The sequence below is a fragment of the Harmonia axyridis genome, chromosome 1 (genome assembly GCF_914767665.1).
Source record: "Harmonia axyridis chromosome 1, icHarAxyr1.1, whole genome shotgun sequence".
In the NCBI taxonomy this organism is placed as follows: Eukaryota; Metazoa; Arthropoda; class Insecta; order Coleoptera; family Coccinellidae; genus Harmonia; species Harmonia axyridis.
This window is the reverse complement of record NC_059501.1, coordinates 69,896,379-69,917,599: the sequence shown is the minus strand read 5'-3', so window position 1 is coordinate 69,917,599 and position 21,221 is coordinate 69,896,379. Positions and strand designations below refer to the sequence as shown.

General features: G+C 32.8%; 1 protein-coding gene across 2 annotated transcripts; it reads right to left on the bottom strand.

The window, feature by feature from the left end:
* Positions 1-1,053: 1,053 nt before the first annotated feature.
* LOC123688755 (probable cytochrome P450 6d5) lies at positions 1,054-20,851 on the bottom strand. 2 transcript variants are annotated; one of them, XM_045627408.1, is made up of 5 exons: positions 20,701-20,851; positions 13,317-13,960; positions 10,418-10,912; positions 6,586-6,837; positions 1,054-3,324 (listed from the first exon to the last, which is right to left on the bottom strand). In XM_045627408.1, the coding sequence occupies exons 2-5, from the start codon at positions 13,939-13,941 to the stop codon at positions 3,152-3,154; spliced, it is 1,545 nt and encodes a 514-aa protein (XP_045483364.1). In that variant the 5' UTR covers positions 13,942-13,960; positions 20,701-20,851; the 3' UTR covers positions 1,054-3,151. The 2 variants fall into 2 exon arrangements, with proteins under 2 accessions (XP_045483364.1, XP_045483365.1); XM_045627409.1 differs by lacking the exon at positions 20,701-20,851 and adding an exon at positions 20,284-20,442.
* Positions 20,852-21,221: the final 370 nt, after the last annotated feature.

The following is a 21,221-nucleotide window of genomic DNA, read 5'->3' as shown; positions in this document are numbered from 1 at the left end:
GTCGAAGGCTATAATAAGAACACAATAATTTAGCATTATTTTTATTACCTACAGTTATAATTTCAGACTATGAACTTTGCGATATATCGCAAAAAGAGTAATGAGTGTCCTAACAAACTATAAGATATAGTTCTTACAACAATGGATCATCAGAACATTTAAAAACTCAGACACTATCGCACTGAATCAACTGGAATCGAGAATACACAATATATGTTCATTAAAATCAAGTCTCTCCCCCTCAGAAAGAAATGGTACCTAGGTTCTATGATAAGAAGGAAAAGAGGTTTACATTTTATATAGATTTAGATCTGATTAAACAAGGTTCGTATCTTTTTTTCTATACTTTGTGCAATTAGCAATTTCATGCCACAGTCAAGGTACATAATTTCAGAATGAAAGAATTATAAACAAAATTCAAACAATACTCGCCAGCCTTTTCAGTGAACTCAAAAAAAAAAAACTTTCACGCAATGCAGTATACAATGCATTTACAAAGTAGCAAATTCAAAAATACAAGAAATTAACTCCATGCAGAAGTTTCAACTGAAAGTACTTGTTTTTTTTTTCATCAATAATGAGCCAGTAAACTAGGGACAAGAGATCTAATCTTTCTAAAATTCATGAATATCAAGTTTCAAGTAGTCAGGACGGAATTAATAATAATGATAATACTAAGAATATGGTTTATTCTGTAAGCTACAGGGTATAAGCATAAATCAAAGAGGCATGAGCCTGTACGTCATTTGTAAATAAACAAAATATAATACAGTAGCCAATATTCAAATAAATTCACAAATCAAAACTAATTTCTATTTTTTCCTAGGTTTGAAGAATAAAGAAGGATTTATCCTTTTGTCGTCCAGATGAGATAGACGCATTGAAATTAAGTGCTCAAGAGGGATCACCACAACGTGACATTCTCGGGATTTGTCAATATTTTTCTAGTGGAGGAGTTACAAAAATCATGTGCAGTATTGAATGATCAGTAGAAGTTAGTAATATTACAACAATTCCAACTTTTATCGAAAGGAAGTACTTCATGACTTTTTCTAGGAATTTTTCAACGAATATTCTCAAGAGACATCAGTGATTTGTAGGAATAGCATATTATCAATTCATTTGCGAAAAACGAAGAATTACTAATTTTTTTCTATCCACAAATTAAAAATATCAAATACTACAATGCCGATAATTTTTTAAAGAAGTTGAAAACCCCATAAAAATCTGTGTTTTGTGAGAAGAAATATCGCTAATTTCATTTTGAACTGAGCAGTCACCTGGTGGTGGTTTCTCTAAATAAACGTTGCAAATTCCACACAATCGAGACAACAAAATATAACCAATATGATTGAAGCTAAGTGTACACATAAAATTGAAAACCTATTCATGATTGCTCAAAGAAATTTTGTATGAACGCACCGCACCATTAATTATTTTCTAACTATGGCTTATTGCAAACAAACAAGTATTCTATTGATTTTTCTCAATTCAATACTTCTAACTCTTTCTTTTTTATCGAGCAGACCGTACTTGAATTGGTTTCAAGTATTAAAAAATTATAATAATTTTCTGTTATTTCGTATTGAAAATAACTTGATAACAATTGATTGTGATTGATTGGAATTATTCTTCAGTGAGAGTTGAATATACAGGATATCTTGAGTAGTTAATAGAACGGCCTTCATTTATATTATGATAACAATCGTAAAATTTCAATAATATTCGATTGAATTATTCTGTAGAGGCTTTATTATTACTGTGCCCAACGCCACTATACCTCCATTGTTTACTCAAAAAGACAGAAAAGACTTAGAGTGCTGGGTTCTGATTTGTTGCTAAGAAAAGGACAGAAAGTATTGATTCCGGTACTGAGAATTCAAAGAGACGAAGAATATTATACCGATCCTGATACTTTCAACCTAGAAAAATTTTCTGGTGAAATATCAGCATTGAATTACAACTAACTAATACTGAGTATTAAAAAATTCGAGAGGATGATCGGCTTGGAGTCAGGAGCTTTTGAGCGCTCATCATTTATATGACTATTGCAGCATTGGATATCACACAGCAGTAATTTTTCATGAGATGTGTTCTATTATGATGTCGTTCATGTCGGTCAGTTTATTTAAATGAGGAATTCTGATATTACCATATTCTATGAACATTCTAAGCACAAAAACTAATTCGAAGCTAGTCCGATTCTTTTTTCTTGGTTCTGGTGCATGAAATTTGACGTTGTTTTGATACATCTAAATGTATTATTTAATCACCACCATATCTGTAATTTTGAAATTATGAGTAAAACAAAAAACCATGAGTCTCGGTCGACTCATAGAAATATATAGACTCAGAAATGAATGACATTTCCAAAAATGATTTTTAATTTATGAGAAAGCCATTTTTTTTGGATAGTCAATGCAAAACCCGTACGGAAACCACTAGGAAACAATATAATTTCTCATAGGTACATCAAAAAATACATTTTGAAGCACGTGCAGCAAATCCCATAAAGATATCTACAATTATAGCAAAGCGGTTATAAAAAAAATTTTTGAATCTTCATCACCTGGTATCTTCCAAATCAGGACATTCATAATAATCATTTATATACGAAGTTATTTCTTTAAAATGGGTCCAAGAATGGCCCCTTTCAATATTAGCTAAGTTGAGTAAGAATTATATTGATATTATTAGCGCCCTCAGGCAATTTAAAGCATTTTTTTGTAGAAATAAACGAACACTGAAAAACTTTCACGAAGATCTCCAATGTTATTATCTTTCGTTCACGTTGTGAAAACAGCTCGATTGAAAAATACACGCATCGAAATTAAAAAGTAAAATCGATCTTTCATTTATTTGACGTTATCTACCTAATACTTTTGGAATCTCAATGTTTTTATTCAAAATATCTTGTATATTAATTCTCAAAAATAAAAACAAAGATTGAAAGGTCTCATGAAATAATTGTTTCTTCTATTGAATCTTTCCGTTATTTCATGGAATTACTCTTTATAATTCTAAGGAATTGATCACAATATGATTCTCATGAGATACCTACAATTCGAACTAAATAAATAATCTTTTCACACAATAATTAGAATTATGATAAAACAACCTTATGCATAAACCATCCTAATGAAGTGATATTTCATTTTTCAATTTTCTTCAAATTCAACCAAATACCTCCTTTAGGGCTGAGTGTTAGTGGATGTCCTGTATCGAATTCTAGGGGATATTTGGTCTTTTTGTTCAACGATATTTCATAGTTATCAATTATACTGACAATTGTAGTTTTCACTTGAACCATTCCAAATCGGAGACCTGAAAATATATAAAAATAAAAATTGAAAAAAAAACAAATTCAAATGATGAGTGATTGGATACGATGTATCGTTTCGGAAAAAAAAACAGATTATAATAAAATATTTTTTTTTATCTTTGCAACAAAGCATGCTTTGGTCTTCATATTCCGCAACCTTCTTTGTCAAAAGACAGAGAATTATGCAGATAAGAATGAGATGAGTTGTAAAGATAATATTGTTTCACCACTATTAAAAAAAAAATGAATTTGTTTGGCAAGACTGAAGATTTAACAATTTCAGTCAAACCTTTTTTCGGTTTTCGAATTAACTACTAGCGCAACCAAATATTCGACTTATTTTCATCTTTCAGATAACTTGCTTACTGAACTTTCAATTAAAATTTTTTTCATTCGGTTCATTGAAAAAAATCACAGCTATCATCAAACATTTGGCTAGGTATTTTAGAAAATCGTTTGTTAGGACCAGTAGTTCCACTACGGAATTCAACAGGAGCCGTATATCTTAACTTTCTTTAAAATACTTTTCCCAATTTTCTAGGCGTGGTACCTTCAAGTCAGTGGATGAATATTTGGTTGATGCAAGATTATACACTTTCTGTTAGGGAACATTTAGATCAATCATTTCCCAGAAGATGGATAGGATGAGGAAGCCCATGGCCTGCTAGATCTCCCGATTTGAATGCTTTGGACTTTTGTATTTGGGGTTTTTTGAGAGTTTAGTGTATACAACGTCAGTGAATAACATCGAAGAGTTGCAACATCGGATTGAACTATCCTGTCAAACGATCTGAACACAACCAGGTCTTTTCGAAAGAGTAAGAACGTAATTTCTTCATGCGGCGATGTATCTACTTTCTGCATTAATCAATGAAATAGGCGATGGTTATATGGTAAAACACTATAAGTCAAAAGAAAAACCTAATATCTTCTGTAATTTATTGTATATACACTAGAACGAGTAGTTGATATTTTGAAAACCGAAAATCGCTCATATCTACAAATTGGCTCATTTGCGGATCCATAATTATGTAGAACTTTCGATAAATTTTGAGTTCTAGAAATAGCTCCAAAATATTGAAACGTTGTCTTTCAACACCCGGAATAATTGTTGAATTTTCTTTGGTCTATTTTTGAAGATATGAAAATTTCGCAGTTTGGAATTAATATTCTATAGTATATGTATTCACGTAAAACTCCACTTTAGACTGATCTCTTTTCGCTTGAATAACAGGTTTTTGTTTTTCGTTATTCTTCTTGAATTTCCTTCTGTTCGAGTTGGGATACAAAAAAATCGGGAATATGAAATGTCGAAAAAAGTTTGAAATGGTTATTTTATACATATATGAATATAGGGTGTTTTTTTTCGAAGTATATAACTTTAAGTTGGCATTACTGTTCAAGATGGCGACTGATTTAACAGCTGTCAAATGATTCATGCTCAGTTTGGTTTGGCAATTCATCATGAATAGACACACGCCTGAACAACGCTTGCAAATAATGCTATTTCATTTCGAAAATGATGGTTCTGTGCGGAATACGTAGCGCGCACTACGTCCATTTTATTTTGTTTGGCGATGAAGCACACTTCTGGTTGAATGGCTACGTCAACAAACAAAACTGCCGCATTCGGAGTGAAGCTAATCCTCAAGTGTATGTCGAAACACCTTAACATCCAGAAAAACTGACTGTTTGGTGCGCTTTATGGGCTGGTGGAATCATTGGTCCGTACTTCTTCAAAAACGATGATGGCCACAACGTTACAGTCAATGGTGATCGGTATAGAGCCATGATTACTAACTTTTTCATTCCTGAATTGAACAACCATGATGTCCAGGAGCTATGGTTCCAACAAGACAGCGCAACATGTCACACAGCTCGTGCCACAATCGATTTATTGAAAGACACGTTTGGTGACCGCCTAATTTCACGTTTGGGACCTGTGAATTGGCCTCCAAGATCTTGTGATTTAACACCGCTAGACTACTTTCTGTGGGGCTATGTAAAGTCATTGGTCTATGCGGATAAGCCACAAACCCTTGACCATTTGGATGACGCCGTGTTATTGCCGATATACGACCACAAATGTTGGAAAAAGTAATCGAAAATTGGACGTCCAGATTGGACTACATATGAGCCAGCCATGGCGGTCATATGCCAGAAATAATATTTAAAATGTAATGCCACAAGATTATCTTGTGGATATATAAAATTCATGTCAATCGAATAATCCATCGTTGTTTTATTGCAATTTGAAGTTCTATAGCTCTAAAAAAAAACACTCTTTACATGCAGAATTTCAAACCGATCGAATGTGTATTCACGGAAATTTTCAGCACTTATTACCTATTTCTTCCCAATACCTATTTGTTTTTCTCAAATTTTCAATGGTTCTTGTGATGATTTCGTAATACAGTAAAGATTGAATATCCATATCCAACATAGATTAGATATTAGCAAATCAATATAATATCTAAAGGTCACAGATTCAAAAGGGACAAAACAAACCAGGTACAAAAACATCCTGAGGTCGAATTCTTCGTTTTGAATTGTGTGATGAATTGATTGAAATTTTTAAATTGATACCTAATGATGTATTTGTTATTATTATTGTATTGTATTGTTATTAGTATTGTTCAATTTCTTCCATTTCACACACGTCATTTTAACCACAATGGCATTAATGGAGTCAAAATATGCGACAAAAAGACTACAAAAGTTGTAGTTAATATTCAAATCGGGTTTTTTCGAGCATTTGTTGATTCTAGATATATTTAGATAGATGATGGATTTTCAGAATTACGCTGTACAAATATTGATGCAGAGTTGTAAGTCATTGAGGTCAATAATAATTATTTTGCTGAATATTTTATTATAGCTTATCGAATGCTGATTCATAATATTTTTTTCTTGTTTTGCCATTTTGAACTATATCGGTAACCTGATAGAAAGTTAGCAGAGAAGTAACCTCTAAGTTCATAAAATGATAGGAATTATCAAATATTTGATTGATTCGGTCTTCATTTATTGGAAATTATTTTCGAATTGAATAATGATAAACCTAAATGCCAGCAATTAAAAATGAAAAAATTGGTCGTTAAGTTGTGTCTACCTCAGGTTTCTACATTTTAACTAATTCTAAAAAAAGTTGCTCGTTGCAACAATACTGAGCAATAATACCTTAAAGGGTTTGAATTACGTGAATTGAAAAAATTTTTTAGGATTTTTCCTACTTGAAATTCACAAACCAGAATATTATTTACCTATGCAATTTCTTGGGCCTATACCAAATGGCAAAAAAGTAGCAGGGTTTCTTCCTGTTGAATTCTCATCAGAAAATCTCTCTGGGTTGAAGGTATCAGGATCTGGATAATATTCTTCGTCTCTTTGAATTCCCAGTACCGGAATCAATACTTTCTGTCCTTTTCTTAGCAACAAATCAGAACCTGGCACTTGGTAGTCTTTCGTGCATACCCTATTCAGCACGTGTACCGGTGGATAATATCTCATACTTTCTGAAAAAGTACATAATATAAAATATTATGAGTGTACAGGTTGGTTTAGATTTGAGTTCAATAATTTTGGCTTCAGATAGAACAACTTTTTTCATGAAAAAGAGTGTATATAAAAAAAAATATATCCTAACAAGCTTCAGTTCGAGATACAGGGTGTTAAAGTTTGAAAAAAATCAGATTTGTGTTTATAATTTTAGTTTATAACATTCATTGTTTTAATATTCAGTTATTGTATTCCAGTTAATGTAATGTTCCGAATTAGGTAGGTGTATCCTGCCAAAATTATCCAGTGGCGTAGATACAGAGATGGAAGTAAATGTCAAATTTATAGTAATCGATATATCAAGTTTCAGTTTCATTCTGTGTTTTCCGGAAGTCACAGACTACTCCACACAGTTAAAATTGCGGTTTTTCGTCATTTAAACTCAATAACTCTTAAAGTATTCATTTTAGGTAAAGGGTTTGTTCAAGTAACCCCCCTCTTTTTATACGTTGAACTGACTGAAATAACATTCTTTGCAAAATCGAAAATGAAAAAGGTTTTTTCGAAAAAACTTCTTCTGCAAAAATATAAAAAAAAAATCTTATTTTTCGCCGCCACCATTTTTTTTATAAGAATTCCAAAGACTCGTGAACTATTGCGTTTATACCGAAGGTATGGCATATTGCTGAAATTGTCATCTGCCGGAATGAACTGATTTGCCACATAGTTAGAAAAAAGTATATCCAGAATTTTGTTATTTGAATATCTTAAATTCAATTCGTGAAATCAAATAAGTGTAGCTTTGATGATGAAAACACCTGTCACATGTAAAGTAATTAGATATTTAAATTTCTATGGTCATAGAGTATTATTGCTAGTCTGTCTGGAAACAGATCGAATGAAATTGACCCTACAAATTCATAAAATCTCTAATAACTCTTGAATTATTGAATTTGAGAGCATAATCATGTTTGGACACTACCCTTATTTTTCACCGAAGAATCTAAAGAAATCTCGAAAAAATAGGGTTCTAATTTGAAAATCGAAAGTTATGATCAAATTTTGTTCACAATTTTTGGCACAATGTTTGAAACACCCTGTGATGATATTTCTCAAGTTCGAGATATGCACGATATTCCTACATCATTCTTGTTTAAGAAAGTGAATTGAGTATACTTACAGGATATTCACAGTAAAAATAATTCACGTAATAGTGACTATGGAAATTCTCTCTTTTTTTCGGTTTTTCCTTAATATTTTGAAAACTATGAGAACTAACGCAATAATTTCAGAATAGAGTAATTGAAAATGGGAATCTTGATAATATCTGAGACATAAAATGAAAAAAGAAACTTTTTTTGAAAGAATTTTTTTTAATTCTTGCATAACCGGAAGTGCCTGAACTTCGAAAATATTTCAGCTGAATAGAGCATCATGAACAATGTTATATTCCGAATTTTCAGATTTCAAATCGGCCTCGTTCTCCAGAAACGTCTAATAGGCCGTCGAACTTGAAACACCCTGTATACATACCTAATAATTATGTAGGCATTAATCGAAGGTATTGTTTTGGCTGTCAAGTTGTGCCGCGGGTAAACACGAAAAAACTGCTGACTGACAGCACCAGTCAGCAGTTTTTTCATCTAGAAACCATTTTTTGTAATTCAAATTTGCGCGTTTGTGATCAGTGGAAATTAAATTAGGACGAGGGGAATAATCACTTCCATACAATAATACTGACGCAATGCGAACATGTGACGTACACTCTGAAAGAATTAAGGTATTAACCACATTTGTGAAACATCTGAGATTCGGATTTCAAGGGATACATTGGAAATCCTCCTCTTTATCAACAAATATTCGTGGAATGTTCTAATCGTGTTTGCATTATTCCACTATTGTATGGAAACGAAACGCGCTCAATTTGAACATTTAATTATAATAAATGATTCCTTACGTAGGTACCGGGTTTTTCACCATAATTTGACCCCCTCTTCAACTTTGTTACTGAAAGAGGTACAAAAATATGTTTTCTACAAAAGTTTCACGAAATCGACTAGTGTTTTTTAAAATGATTTCACAAAACGAAATATATATAGAGTGGGTAGCATATTGATTGCAACTTGATCTTTTCAAATGGAACACCTTGTTTATTTTTCTATATTTGACTAGCTCTTTTTCCCCTGATTTCGAATATATAACATATGTTTGGTCTATCTCTCTTATTCTGAGTACCACAGAGTTTCAAATTTTAAGAACCACCTAGCTCAGTAATCAGTTTCCATGTGGTAGGGTGCGATAACTCAAAATGTCCTTTTTTGAGTTATCTTGTTATATTTACGTTTTTCACTATAAATTGGAATTCGATGATTTGGATGCAACTCCATATTTTCTCTCATTGTAGCATTCTTATTTTTATTGTTCTTCACATAAAGGGAAAATATTTCAAATTTTGCCGCTTCTGTGTAGTGCATATTCGATGAATATCTTCATTCAATGACAAACGTATGTCATATCGTTGACAACGAAATAACTCAAAAAAGGGAATTTTGAATTACCACAGCCTTCCACTTGAAAACTGATTACTTAGCTTGCCAGGTGGTTGTTGAAATTTGAAACTTTGTGGTACTCAGAATAAGAGAGAAAGGCCAAACATATGTTATATATTCGAAATCAGGGGAAAAAAAGCTAGTCAAATATAGAAAAATATACAGGGTGTTCCATTTGAAAAAATTAAGTTGCAATCAATATGTTGCCCACTGTGTATATATTTCATCTTTTGAAATCATTTTAAAAAACACTAGTCGATTTCGTGAAACTTTTGTAGAAAACATTTTTTTGTACCTCTTTCAGTAACAAAGTTGAAGGGGGGGTCAAATTATGGTGAAAAACCCGGTACACTAAATACAATACGTATAGGAAACAGAATTGTTTTTTTGGCAAAAAAATTTTTGCTATAAAAATAACAACTAGTCCATTTCTACAAAAGAAATTTGAAGCCCTTCAACATGAGGCTTCATTCGACCCCTGTTTCATATTGAAATTCTTGGGGTTGTAGTGCCCCCTCATATCTCCTTCCAACGAACATTATTAAAAATATTCATGTAAATTCCTCTATTTATAATAAATAATTATGAGTTATGCGGTACTGATGATCCCTAACAAAGGTGAAACCGTTTTATCGCTACTCTCCCTCGATGACATGCAGTCTCCTTGGGTTACTTTCGATTTTGATGCCTACGTAATAACGTGGAAGTCTTCTGTTTGACAATGGTTATGTTGATGGCAGTTTTGTTGATACATTAACCAGATAGATAACTAATATCGTATGATATTACACACTTGAAATTGTACTTCTTCTTTTTCTTTTTGTATTTTCTCCTCTATTTATCATAATATGAGAAATATCAGGGTGTTCATTGGAACACCCTGAATATTCAACAATTCAGATCGAATGTGATCAAACTCTAAAATCTAAATCGAGAATTCCCTCTTTCTGTGAATTTGGAATATGGAAAATATGTAATAGGAGTTAAATCCTTTCAGAAATTATAAATCTAGGTAAAAGATTTACAAAGAGTTTAATTAAATACTCACCATTAATAACGCTTTCCAAATAATGCAACTCTATAACAGCTTGATACGTTAATTTTCCTCCATATTTGTCTAGTACAGTCTTAATTTCTTTCCGACATTTCTCCTGTACCTCCTTGAACACCGATAAGAAGTAGAGGGTGAAGCTTATAGTATTTGAAGGAGTTTCATAACCAGCCAGGAAAAAAACGTATGCTTGACCAACGAGATCAGCGAAAGAAATCGTCTCGCCATTCTCAGACTTTCCAATATTTCCAACTTCTTCGCTCTCTATTAGTTTGCCGCTATTCTTCAGCTGTATTAGTAGATGCATGAAGTCTTTCCGAATAATATTGTTCTCCTCCCTGTATTCTATGGTTTCTCGAGTTAAACGCTCGAAGAATTTGATAGTACTGGGTCTACAGACGCGTACGTGTAATTTTTTCATAATTCCAGGAAACACATCGCTGAAATAAAGTTTCACATTCTCGAAGAAGGTCCTGTTAAAAAATGTAGATCCTGCAAAATAAAAGCTGGTCACTTCAAGGAATGGTTCTAGAATATGTTATGTAGTGAATTTGAATTAATTAATTGATAGTTATTTATGCAAGAAGTGCAAAAAGTGAATGTTTATTGCACTCGACGAGGCCGTTAGGCCGAGTTGGACAACACGCCGAGTGCAATAAACAATTTTTGCACGAGTTGCATACAACATTTTTTCTACGTTCATGCAAAAAGCAAAAAATGATTTATTGAGGTGAGGCACTAGGTGTAGGAAAATGAAAAGCGCAACTTGAATACTTCATTATTAATATCGATTTGCATTGAAACAGGAACTAATACGTTACGAACAATTTAACTCAAACTTTATTTTTACCCTCAATGTTGAAAGTGAATGAACAATTGGTGACAGCACGTTGAAGTAGAATGACAAATGAGTGCAATAAAATCTTTATTGCACTAGTGCAAAAAAGAACTTCTATTTCCACTAAATATAGTTCAATAAAGTTTTTCTTTTTGCATGAATGTAGAAAAATTAAATTAAAGATGAGAAACTGGTTAAAATCTCGAAGTATGCAAAAAAAAGTGTTGCCTCGAGAACAGGTCAAAAAAATATCTTGCGACAAGGTGCTAATGACGTTTTTGGTTGTATGTTCAAGGTAAAAATTACATTTTCAATCCTTTTTTTTATACAGATTTTTGCATCTGTATTTTCAAAAATCGCTTAAGTTAAGCACTTTGGCGCCTGCAGAATGAACGAATTGATGAATAACAAGATTATTTATCGTTTGTATCTCTTTACAATTGCTTCAGCGGAAATTTTGAGAATTGCAATTTATATTTTGGTTTTGAGAAGTAGCATAACAAATAAAAAAACTTTTTCAAATCATATACTAATTTTGTTGTTTTTTTGGAAAATAAAATATTTTGATAGTGAAATTTCTTTCTTAGAACAATATGATATTACGATCCATGTTTCGCTTTTGAACAAGAAATTGGCTTTCGGTGAATTTGCTCGAATATTTTATATATATATTGTAGCACTCTTGATGCTAATCAAATGTCATATGTCTTCACTATACATCACCGATCTTAATTCAACCGTTTAAAATACATAGGATGCTAAAAATAACTTTTTTGATCATGGTGAAAGATCACTCGGCAGTTAGGTGCATAAAATATATAGGGTGGATCAGAAAATGATGTATATACTGTTAAATTCTTCGAAGTTATTACTACACCTTTCCACAAATATGTGTAAGACACACATCTGTTGAGAGATTCTGAACAATTTCCTCCAAAATATTTTGATTTATATGTGTAGTATATAATATTATGTACTATACAGGGTGAGCTCTTGAAAACAAAACATAGGAGATCACAGGCGAAATGAACTCATTTCGAAAAAATGTTCGGACAAGTAGATTTTCGATTCGAAGGGGATACAACATTTCATATCAAATATACATCCATATCGTTTCAGCCCTTAATGTTAGAACTACAACCCCTAAATTTTGAATAGGGAGGATGTGGTAAGTGATACCTCTTTTCAAAGGTCCTTCTATCCTGAGTTCACCATATCAAATTTTTTTTCATTCCATCCATTGGTTCCTGAAATATTCATATTTGTCTTTGAACAACTCTGGTTTTCCCGTCAAGCATGATGAATAAACAATTGAATCTGTTATTCATTCAAATGAATTAAATGAAGCATTTCCACATTAATTGTTGATTTTTTTTCTATAATGTATGACGGTTAACTATTATTTTCAAAACCACAGAAAAATTTGTGAAAATTTGATTAATTCACATAGCATGCATAACGCAGAGTACTGTACAAAATTTGAATTTTATTTACTCGAAGACAAATAGATTGAATGAAATAAAACTTAATATGCTGAACAAAGAAAATAAAGACCTTTCAAATGACGTATCACTAACCCCATCTTTACTGTTCAAAATTTGGGGTTTGGTGTTCTAACACTGAGGGTTGAAGCGATATAGTTGTGAATTTGTTGTTCCCCTCGAATCAAAAAACAACGTGTCCGAGTATTTTTTCGAAATAAATTAATTTTGTCATCTCGACTGTTTCCTCTTGAAAAGACCAACTGTAGATGCTACGAGTAGGTAGTAGAGTTTTCACCGTGAACGATCGAGTTGGACTATTCTGTAATTTCAGGCATAGAGATATATCCATTTCGATAAGAAATACATACATAAAATAAATATGTCAATTCAATTCAGGACATTGACATTGACATCCCACAAAATATCTGAAAATGAATGAAATTCTACTGCTAAATTTTTTGAAAATCACTTGAGATTAAGATATCCCAGATGAATTTATCCTCTTAGAAACCTATCAGAATTCAAATAGAATAAGTAACACCGTGTATATCAAATTATTTTCATTATAACTCACCATTCAATCTGAATTCGTTGTTGGGTTCCTTCAAACAGTTACATTCAATGCCAAAAGCGCAGCTTCCGATAACATTAATGGTAAATCTTGCAATAAATTCTTTCACATCCAGGTATTTTCCATCATATTCTTCAAGCGCATCTTCCAGATCTTTGGTACACTTCAGCAAGGTTTCGTACATCATCTTCAACTTTGCAGAACTGAAAGCAGGTGTCAATTTGGATCTCAAATATCTCCACTTGTTTTCCTCTAGAGTGAAAAGATTGGCACTAAGAGGATCGTCTTCTTGATTGACGTAGAAACCTCTATCTACAAAATGATCGAAGTCGTTCTGCATTATGTTTTTGACGATATTTATGTCCACTGGCATATAAATAGGAGATGTAAAGGAGTAAAGTCCTCCATGAAGGACCCCCTTGGCTTTGAATAACTTGTAGAATTCATGCAAGGCTTGACTGAAGCTTTTCTTCTGGAGTATGACCTCTTGATAGTTGCCCCAACCTAGGTTTACTGGTGGTGTTATTACGCCCCTTTCGCTCCAAAATGAAAATTTTCCTCTCAACCATTTATTGATAAGGTATAAGCACGTCAAGATCAGGAAACCCAGTGTTAATAAGGAAAGCATGGTTTTTATTTTTTCATACCTGAAATATAAGCGCTTAGTCAATTCATTTTTAGCAAATGTGTATTATGTATTTGAGAAAAAACACACAAAGATCTAAACTAGGTATGTTTTTCGTACATTATGAGCGCTTGTTTACCAATATGATGGTATATTTTTCAGTAGGATGTCTGTATTTTTCGAATTTTGGGCCAGTAATGGCCTCAAATAATTAGGTTCGGCACACTGTAATGATTGTTTCCATGATTACACGACCAGGTATAAATAACAGGTTGGTTACAGGATGTTTCTAATTTGGAAAATCAGAAATTCCTTGGATAATTTTACGAAATAGAAGTTCTATAAACATGGACCAGAAAATACTATGTTGTCGATATATAGGGTGTGTTTCTAGTCCTACTTTTTTGTGATGATCATATCAGTTTATAGAATATTTATTAATCTTCGCAACAAATTGGGAAAATAAGCACAAAATCATATAATTAATTTATTCATCAGAGCTTACTAACTGGAACTTTATAATAATTTGGATTTTCCTGACGATTACTAGAGAATTGTTTGAAATTCTTTTATCGAAGTCGGTAGCAGATACGACAAAACTACAAGAAACCAAAAAGTGTAGTACTGGACCAAAATTTCTTCCGACATTTTACTAAACTACCAGTGATCTAACACAAAAGTTCTGGAGGAAAAAAGTAAGTACTATTCCAGAAATTATATCACCCTGTAGATTTGCATTCAAAATTAGCATATCATATGATGAAAACTCTAAAATTGAAATATCTGTGCCCAATTGAGCGTAAGGTGCTATAAGAAAAAAATGGAAAAAAATATCTTAACTTAACACCCTGAACCTCTAAAACAAAGCATTTGGTGGCTTTTTTCTGAAAATGATCTGAGGAATCTGTCATTTTCATTTTAACCTCCAATTTAGGAACACTCTGTATTATATTTCAAAATATGAATTCATATTGTTCCTCAAACTTTTAAACAGGACTCTTTCTACAGTATACAGGTTGTTTGGAAATTCAACGTGATCCTATGAAGGTGTCATACTAAAAAATGTTTCGGATAAGAATTAATTATGTTGAAACTATTTTATACTGTGGAAATTCAATCATGCTTTGTGTGAAGCTGAAAAATGTAGGTTCACTTTAAAAAACATAATGGCCGCCTAAAACCCATAAAATCTCAAAAATAAAAGGTATTGAGTGAACTCAATTTTCTTTATTTTGAAAATTTCTTCGACTCGGGTGTTTATTACTCGAAATAAATACAGTGAACTTGGCGTAGAAATAACGTACCAACATTCATTTGATTTCTCATCATCTTTCTTAAAAAGTATCAATTCTTCCAGGGAATCGAACAAAAAATTAAATAAAAAGAGAAAATTTATTTTAATATTCATCTCAAAAATAAATTCAAAAAATACAAAATTCAAAAGACCTGTTGAAATTGCTAGGATATATTTAATACAGGCACGTAACCTATGAAGTACTTCAATTCTTCATCTTTCTTGAATATTGTAAATTAAATTTTTCATGTGACCCCAAATGTAGAGTTCACATGGGATTAAGTCTGGAGACCTAAAGGGCTTGAGAATTGCCCAACAATGCAATTAGGAATGTCGCCCATTCTCTCAATGAAAAAGAAACGCCTCTGTCTCAGTTTTTCTGACTTTGGTGGATTTTGCGTTTTGAATACTCAGAATTTTCAATGACGCAGTTAAGGAGAAATCGACAGAAGTCTAGTGTTCTGAGCGGAATCTTCAATGGCGTGTTCTGGTATAGAATCTGTTTCAATTTCTGCTAAAATTTGTTGAATCTGCCAGCATCACTTTGACTCCGCTGAACCTGTTCGAATAATTTTCATCCAGATATATCATTGCAGAGAGATAATCATGTATAATATCTGAATAGGAGTAAACTACAATAGAACTAACTAAAACTTGGTATGATCAAATATTTCGAGTAACCAATATCAAAAAGCATCAATACCTTCAAAGTCAGGGTTAGTATTAGGTATTTTTTTTTCATGTAGAAATCGAGAAAAAAGTTACACCTATTGAAAACACAAAGTTGAAACCCGTCCAGGAAAAGCTAAACACCCTGTGTGACGTGACGTAAATATTATTATTAGGTAATGCTCAAGCAATAAGCTAACTCTATAAAAGGTAAGATTTCTCTTCTTCTCTGTGTTTATTATTTCCTGTAATTTATAATCACCTTGAATCTCACATCAATATAACAATAGTAATAATAATTATCATATTTCAGTCATATGAATTATTTAAAAAAAAAATGGAATAGTTGAGTTCTGTGGCTCTAGGAGCATGAATGAACAAATGTTCTAAAACTCCTGATGAAGCATGCTCTTGAATTTTTTAAATAAAATTTAATAAACTTCCTCTATTATTGTTTTTATTATTTATTCAAAATCTCTTGATATTGCTCAACGGATGTGTAGAGTAATTCCAGACTTCAAAGAATTCTATTCCCTCTGATTCAAAGGAAACTATGATTGAAATAGGTATAATATTTAATCACTTCAAAATATTTCAATTAATACATCTTAGTTTTTTTATTTCTTCGACAGATATTATTAGCTATTCTAGGTAGGGTAAATGTAGGCAATGGGAATCAGTAGGCAATGGTAATCACCCCAAAATAACAAAAATCGAGCGCGAACCACCGATGCCAACATAACTAAACGATAGCTATACGCCATTCCTGTTCGCAGCCGGTAATTCACTCAGTTCGAGCGATGCGTAGGAGTGAGACGGGTGTGAGAAGGTTTCGTGTTATTTTCATCTAATTTTTCGAGTTGATAAATCCGAAGGTAAGTCACAAAATAATAAATATTTATTTCTGTACATGCAAAGTGTAACAGTCGTAGCATTTTAGTGTCCAATTCAACAGCTATATTGTTGTTATAACCTATATTATATTTGCCAGGGTTCTTTCCCCCGCTTTTTGCCTATGTAGGTAATCGGAATCGGGTGATCCCAATTACCTACATAGTGATCCCCATTGCCCACACTACTTAATCTCGGTAAAACAGTATGATTTTTTGTTTTTAGATGCCGAAAGTACGTCCTAGAACGACTAATAAAGCTAACTGGACTATGGAGGACCTGCAAAGGGCTATAAAGCTCATCGTCGAACAAAATTATTCTATAAGAAATGCCGCGAAGACCATGAATATTCCATTTGCCAGTCTTTACAAGAGGTACAAAAAAAAATTTGATAAGGCACCTCGTCTCGGCCGTCAAACTGTCTTCACTCCTGAAATGGAGAAAGAATTCGTGGACATAATCAAGAATATGGCCAACATATTCTACGGCTGCACCCCAAATCAAATAAAAAGAGCAGCGTTTGAATACGCTGAAGCCCTAAATCTGAAACACGATTTTAATAAGAGTACAAGATTGGCTGGTCGAGTTTGGTTTGAGGGATTCATTGCCAGAAATAATATTTCTGTAAGGAAGCCCGAAGCTACTAGCATCAATAGAGTTACAGCCTTTAACAAGACTGAAGTTGGACGATTCTACAATCTGCTAGAGGAACTAATGGAGAAGTACAAATTTTTGGCTAAAAATATTTACAATTGTGATGAAACCGGCATCTCTACCGTCCAAGAGCCTGAAAGAGTATTAACTGCAACGGGACAAAAGAGAGTAGGGTCCATAACAAGTTGGGAGAGGGGTAAGAATATCACTATGCTCTGCGCTATGAGTGCTGGAGGTGGATATGTCCCGCCGATGTTCATTTTTCCCCGAAAGAGGATGACCCCGACTCTTGAAAAGGATGGACCAACAGGAGCAATATACAAATGTTCGGACAATGGATGGATAAATGAAGAACTTTTCCTTCAATGGCTCAAACATTTTACCCAGTACGCCAAACCTTCTGCAGAAGAGCCGATACTATTAATACTGGACAATCATGCTAGCCACAGTTCACTGGCCATCTTTGAGTATTGTAAGGAAAACTATGTCCATATGCTATCTCTTCCACCCCATACCTCTCATCGCATGCAGCCATTAGATGTGTCCTTTTTTGGTCCATTCAAAGCTGCATATAGAAGAGAATGCGATTTATTCATGAAGAGCCAACTTTTACAAAGAATAACACCCTATGATGTTGCTTCGTTGGTCAAAAAAGCGTTCTCTAATGTTGCCTCCATGAGTAAGGCCGAAGCAGGATTCAAAGCAACGGGCATATTTCCGATAAATTCCAATGTTTTTTCAGATGAAGACTTTATAGCAGCTGAAGTCCTACAGTCAGAGCCAATCGTTGTTCAAGATCTTGCTGACTCTATTTTAGGATCGCCTTCTGTTGGTGCTGTTGCCTCCGTATCATCCATAACAGCTACTATCGAGCTAGAACAAAATAGTCCTATTCCAAGTACATCCACATATTGTCCCACTACATCTGAACGAGTGACTACACGGTTGTCTCAATTTGATATACCATCAACATCTAAGGATCTGACAAGTGTTCAAAATTTCATTCAAATGCCTAAGAAAGTAACAGTTGCCAAGAAAAGACAAGGAAGACAAAAACAGCACGCAACGATTTTAACATCTACACCTATCAAAGACGCCCTAGTTGAAAAAGAAAATAAAAAGAAGGCCAAAGCTTTGAAAACTCAAGGAAAAGGAAAAGGAATAGGGAAGAAAAGCAAGCCACAGGAGATCCGTCGTGAGAAGGTAAAGAAGAAAATACTGCAGGACTCCAATGATACTTCGATGTCAGACGTGAATACGGATGAGTTATGCCAGGATGACGAAAACGATGATACAGAAGATGCAAGCAACTTGTGTCTTGTATGTGGTGAATTTGGACGAAACAATGAAACATGGTACCGATGCACTTCTTGTGGGCACTGGGCTCATGCCGATTGTACTGGATGGGACTCTGCGTACAATTATGTGTGTGATATGTGTTGATCACCATTGTCCACATGCTGATCACCATTGCCAACCGGTGTTGACAATTGTGATCAAACTGATATTTTTTTAAATTTTATATTGTACCAAAACTAATAAGCCAAAGTGATTAAAGTTGATCTCAGTTGATAGTATAGTAAGTAAAGTTTATAATAAGAACAGAGCAATAAATAGTTGATTCATATATTTGATTTTATTTTCATTTTCGCTTAAGTGATCCCCATTACCTACATTTACCCTACTATTAAAAAAAATGCATTATGTAACTTAATGAAGTTCTTGAATCCGAAAAGTATTGGAGAACGAAAATTAACAAAGAACTACAGAAAATTAATTCGAAAGTTATTTCGATATGAATTGTTTTTGTTAGTGTTTTATCTCCCTGAGGGGCCTCTTCGAAAATTAGATTCCTCACAAACCTAATGTATTAGCAAAGTCTCACTTAATTTTAGAAAAAACTGTAAATTTAACTTAATGAGCAGAAGAGTAACTTGAGATGTGTTTTTAGATACCTTTCTTTAAAAGTATAAAAGCAAAATAATTTCGGATCCTTTCTCAGAAATTAATTTTTTTTGTAACAAGATGCTTTTCAAAATTAGGTGTCTTTGACAGCTCTGAACATAATTAATCATTATTATTCATTTCATCTCAGAAAATAGCTCATATTGTAAATAAATACATTCATTCAAAACTAGTTCGAGTAAGTATTTCCGTTTGAATAATATTTCTTTAATCATTATATGGTTTTAATTTCCTGATTCCTCATCAGAATCAGAAGAATCAATCACTTTCAATATTGAAAACTCCGAATGTTTGAGAAGAGAAAAAATAGTACCCCTCATCTGCAATTCATATTAGAATGTGTAGCATCTAATTATCACATGGAGAAATAGGATCTTCACAGAATTTTCATAAAAAATGGGTTAATGACATGAAATCGATTACTGCATCACATCAATGTAATCCATGCAATTTAAAAAGCGAATAATTCTGCATTCAAATTTGTCATAATATAAGTTTAATGTATGATAACAAAATCGTTGATAATGACTCGTTCTGAGGTACTCATAAGACTAATGGTTTCGGAAGTTTTGCTAATTTTTTTCGGAATCAAAAACTGAAAACTGCGCTGAATTTATTATGAGACTTGGTTATGGGATTTCCAATAATTCCTCTGAAATCTCATTCAAATAATGTGTGAAATCCTTTCGGAGTATTTCTGGGAAACCACCGTTTCTATTTTCATCCCATTAGATACAAAAATTTGTTATTATACCGCATTGATTGATCAAATAATCAAATTCAAAGATTAGTTACTCAAAAACTATACGTTTTGCAATTATTTTATTCAAAACGTATAAGTTCGCTATGATACTGTATAGAATATTGCTTACCGCAATTCAATAACCCTGATAGTGTCAGAGTTACGAATTTTTGAAAATTCTAGTCAGCAAAAAAGTAATGATCAACTAAATTTCCACAATTTTCAATATAGGAAACAACAAGTGTTTCGCCACGCTGTGGCTTCTTCATGATTACATTTTGAACTGAGTGATCAGAATTGCAGTTTATCATTAGTTTTATATCAAACTAATTTCCATCAATCAAAAATTTTTATTGTACATCGAAGAGATAACCCCAAGTTCAAAACTCGCAGCATGAAGCATCAATTTTCTATATGCGTTTTGAGATATCCTATAGGATAGCTAGATAAATAAATAATTATGAAATATTTGCAGTGTTTTCTCAGAAAATTGCTATCTTCTATCCTTCAGTTTGTTATGTGGTAAATAAAACAATGTAATTCTCACCTCTTGCAAACAAAAATTGATTATACGAAACAGAAATCACTCATAAATTCACCACTGTCGTTATTCTCTAAATGATTACCAATAATGTGAGGTTTATCGGTTGACAGAGGACTGTGCAAAATGTTGATATCGAAAAAATATAAACAAATTGCTGGAAATATGGAGACACCAGAATATTTAAGCACAATCTCCGGAACCTTGACTGTTTAAAATACGTGTGAATATTTCAGATAATTATTTTTCGGTACAAATGCTGTGCGTAATAAAAGGTTCAATCAAAGAAATAGTTGCGTGATCTTGAGGAAAACGGTGTTTCGACATACCTTGTCGTTGTATTTATACTGTTAATAATCAAGAGGAACAAATATATTAATTATACCTTAGATGATTTAGGTTTTTCATCAGGTAAACAAGCAAGTTCGTCGTTTTTTATTACAGAGATTGAGTAATTTGATGATGACACGTGATCATATGCTATAATTTACTTGACTGTGATTTCCTCTTCCACTTGATTTCATTTC

Excerpts from the sequence above, each read along its gene's own strand:
- LOC123688755 (XM_045627408.1), bottom strand. The coding sequence starts at position 13,941 with ATGCTTTCCTTATTAACACTGGGTTTCCTGATCTTGACGTGCTTATAC. Across the intron at positions 10,913-13,316 it reads CAACGAATTCAGATTGAATG|GATCTACATTTTTTAACAGG; the intron begins GTGAGTTATAAT and ends TTTATTTTGCAG. Across the intron at positions 3,325-6,585 it reads AGGCCCAAGAAATTGCATAG|GTCTCCGATTTGGAATGGTT; the intron begins GTAAATAATATT and ends ATATATTTTCAG.